A 3,006-nucleotide genomic window follows, 5' to 3' on the forward strand; every position below is an offset into this window, starting at 1 on the left:
ATGGAAGTAACCCGTGTTGAGCAGCGCGCTTACATCAAAATAGCCGTTCTCCGAGGGAGAAATGCGATGGAATGTCACAGTGAATTAGTGGAAGCCCTTTGGAATAATGCCCTACCATACCGAACAGTAGCACGGTGGGTAGGAAAGTTTCAGCAAGGACGCGTGTCAACCTGTGATGAGCAACGTTCGGGACGACCTGTCAGTGTGCGGACCGACGTGGCACGTGCCGTCATCGATCAGCTCCTGGATGAAGACAGACGATGGACGCTACTGGAGTTGGCGGAGGCAAGTGGCATCGAGAAAAGCACCGTCCACAGGATATTGCGTAATGAGCTGCAACTGCGCAAAATCGCATCGCGATGGGTACCGCATGCACTGACGGAAGTTCAAAGGTAGATGCACTATGCAATATGCTCCGACCACCTTGTATGCTGGCAACAGAACGGCGATCAATTCTTGTCACGAATAATCCCATCGATGAATTTTAGGCCAGGGCATACGAACCAGAACTGAAACGTCAGTCCGCGGAGTGGATCACCGAGGACATGTTGGATCACCAAGGAGGCAGAAGTTCCGTCAGAATCCTTCCCCAGTCAAATTGATGGTGATCGTCGCGTATGACGTCAGGGGTGTCATTGTTTGCACTTTGTTCCACATGGCAGAACAATGACCGCACAGTACTACAGGGACTTCCTGGTGCCACAGGTACGACGGTCCCTCGGAGAACGGCTATTTTGATGTAAGCGCGCTGCTCAACACGGGTTACTTCCATCTCGCACGACACTCACCAACTGACTGATTTCACAGCCCTCGCTGTGCTACTACCAGCTATCAAAGAGCCATATGTTGTTCTGCATACACACTATGCCTGCAGAACTTCCACACGACACATGTAAGTTTGTGATCCGCTCACATATCTGGAAGAAAAAAAATAGTTGCCATGACTTTTGCCCCAACCCTCGTAGTTTTGGCTGATTTTGCTGAAAATTGTACATTCATCACCCAAGATGCCATACAGTCCTATCATTGGGTAAATCAGCAAGCCACTCTGCATCCTTTTGCCTACTACTACCAACAAGGTGGAGAACAGAAGCACTCTTGTCTCTGCGTAATAAGTGGTCATTTAGCGCATAATACTGTGGCAGTTCACGTGTTTCAGCAACATCTTATCAGTCACATTCGAGAACATTTACCACACGTAGCAAAGATTACATACTATTCTGATGGTGCGTCCAGCCAGTACAAGAACAGGAAGAAATTTGTTAATCCGTGTCATCATCAAGCAGACTTTGGGCTCGAAGCCGAATGGCATTTCTTTGCTACGTCACACGGTAAAACTGCATGGGATGGTGTTAATGGGGTAACGAAGAGAGAAGTTGCAAGGGCTAGTTTGCAGAGGCCAGTTACATGAACATGAACAGAGGCCAGTGTCTGAACATGAAGATGAACTGAAAGAGCGATTTGCGAGCTGTCAGTCCATTCCAGGCACAAGAAGCTTCCATCGCTTTACCCCCATTTCTGAACATACCTCACGATGTTATGTTACATCAACAAGTGACGAATTTCAGGACTTTCCTGTTACCAAATGTGTGTCCGTAACACACTGAGAACTAATTCTGTTTTTTGTACTGCTTTGTTGCTCGGTCAGTACTAATACACGGAATACCATCGTCATGCACGTGCTTTCTTAACATTGTCGTAACTTTGTTCTCCATGTAATATCAGTCATGATTTTTTTGTAATAGTTTATTAACATACAGAACTACTTTGTGGCTGCAGCAGCATTTTTTAGCAGTTTGCCATCCTGAGATATTAAGCCCCAAAAATGCCATAAAAATGACAAACTCCAACTTTCGAATCCCCATAACTCTGTGGCAACAGTCGTATCATAGCTGTGAATGTTTCTGAAGAATCTGTACATGCCCTAGTATTCACACCATAAATTCTGAACCACTACCTTTATCCCATTCCAAAATACAGCCCCTTGAAACATGCACTTTTCTGTGCTTCTTTTGGTGATTTCATGTATTAGTTTGCAACCCTGAATCTCCACTTGGGCGCATGATTATATATTCTTCGTATATCTTGGTCTCTCCTGTACACCTTAGTTTTTGTTTCATGATCCTCTGATTAGTAAGTCCTGAGCAAATGTGGTTTTCGTAAACGCTTGCAACTGCAGAAAATGACACGCCGCCGAGAACAAAGATGGCCGCCATTGTTTGTACCTCCGAAAACGTGACTCGTGTTATTGTCCTTCTCATACACAAGATTCTTCACACTACACTTTTTATAATTTTCGGAGATGGTCGAGCAACCTACTCTGGACCACTTCATATGGATTAGCCCAGAGGTGTTTCTACAAAGACCGATATGTTTGTGTGGTTGTTGATTTGGCTTTTCCTACAGAGAAGAACTCAAGATTCGTAAGGCAAGAAAAGAAATCATCCCATTGTTAACAAGACTGCTACGATTTTATGAGACTGAAACGATACTTTTTTCATAAATAGACAAGCAAAAGGTTTTTTTTTGTGTGTGTGTGTGTGTGTGTGTGTGTGTGTATTCTTATATAGTTCTTTCAGCCATTGTCTGATTACTAACCCTGCTTTGAAGTACATCGTATAACTAAGAACAGTTACTAGCTCTTTAGAGCTTACAAGACGTCTATGGATCAATAAACTATTTCACACATTTGAATGTCTTTAAAAACTATGAAATACTGGTGCATGATTTAACTCAAGATGAAACAAAAGTATAGTATGTTTATACGATTATAGTTCTACTTTGAATAACACGGCTGAATATGTATGTACAGACTGCCGTTACTTACGCATCGCTTAAGAAACGCCTGAGACCTGCTCCCAAGTAAATCCAAACTAAAGCTCAGATGTTATAGGTTTTATTGTTTTCTCAAGTCTCCTGGAAATCCGGATGTAAAGAATGTTTCAGCAGGACGCTTTTGTGCACGAAGTACGCTTTTCTGAATGTTGTTTACGATAAATTCTGACA

At 43.3% G+C, this 3,006-nt stretch overlaps 1 protein-coding gene across 1 annotated transcript; it reads left to right on the forward strand.

Moving 5' to 3' along the window:
- On the forward strand, positions 1–396 carry LOC145665370 (protein GVQW3-like). Its single transcript, XM_081732671.1, has one exon. The coding sequence runs from the start codon at positions 1–3 to the stop codon at positions 394–396; it is 396 nt and encodes a 131-aa protein (XP_081588797.1).
- Positions 397–3,006: the final 2,610 nt, after the last annotated feature.

The sequence above is a fragment of the Thermobia domestica genome, chromosome 11 (assembly GCF_964235325.1).
Source record: "Thermobia domestica chromosome 11, izTheDome1.hap1.1, whole genome shotgun sequence".
NCBI lineage: Eukaryota > Metazoa > Arthropoda > Insecta > Zygentoma > Lepismatidae > Thermobia > Thermobia domestica.

What these genes read in the sequence shown, in the direction of transcription:
- LOC145665370 (XM_081732671.1), top strand. Translation starts at nt 1, where the DNA reads ATGGAAGTAACCCGTGTTGAGCAGCGCGCTTACATCAAAATAGCCGTT.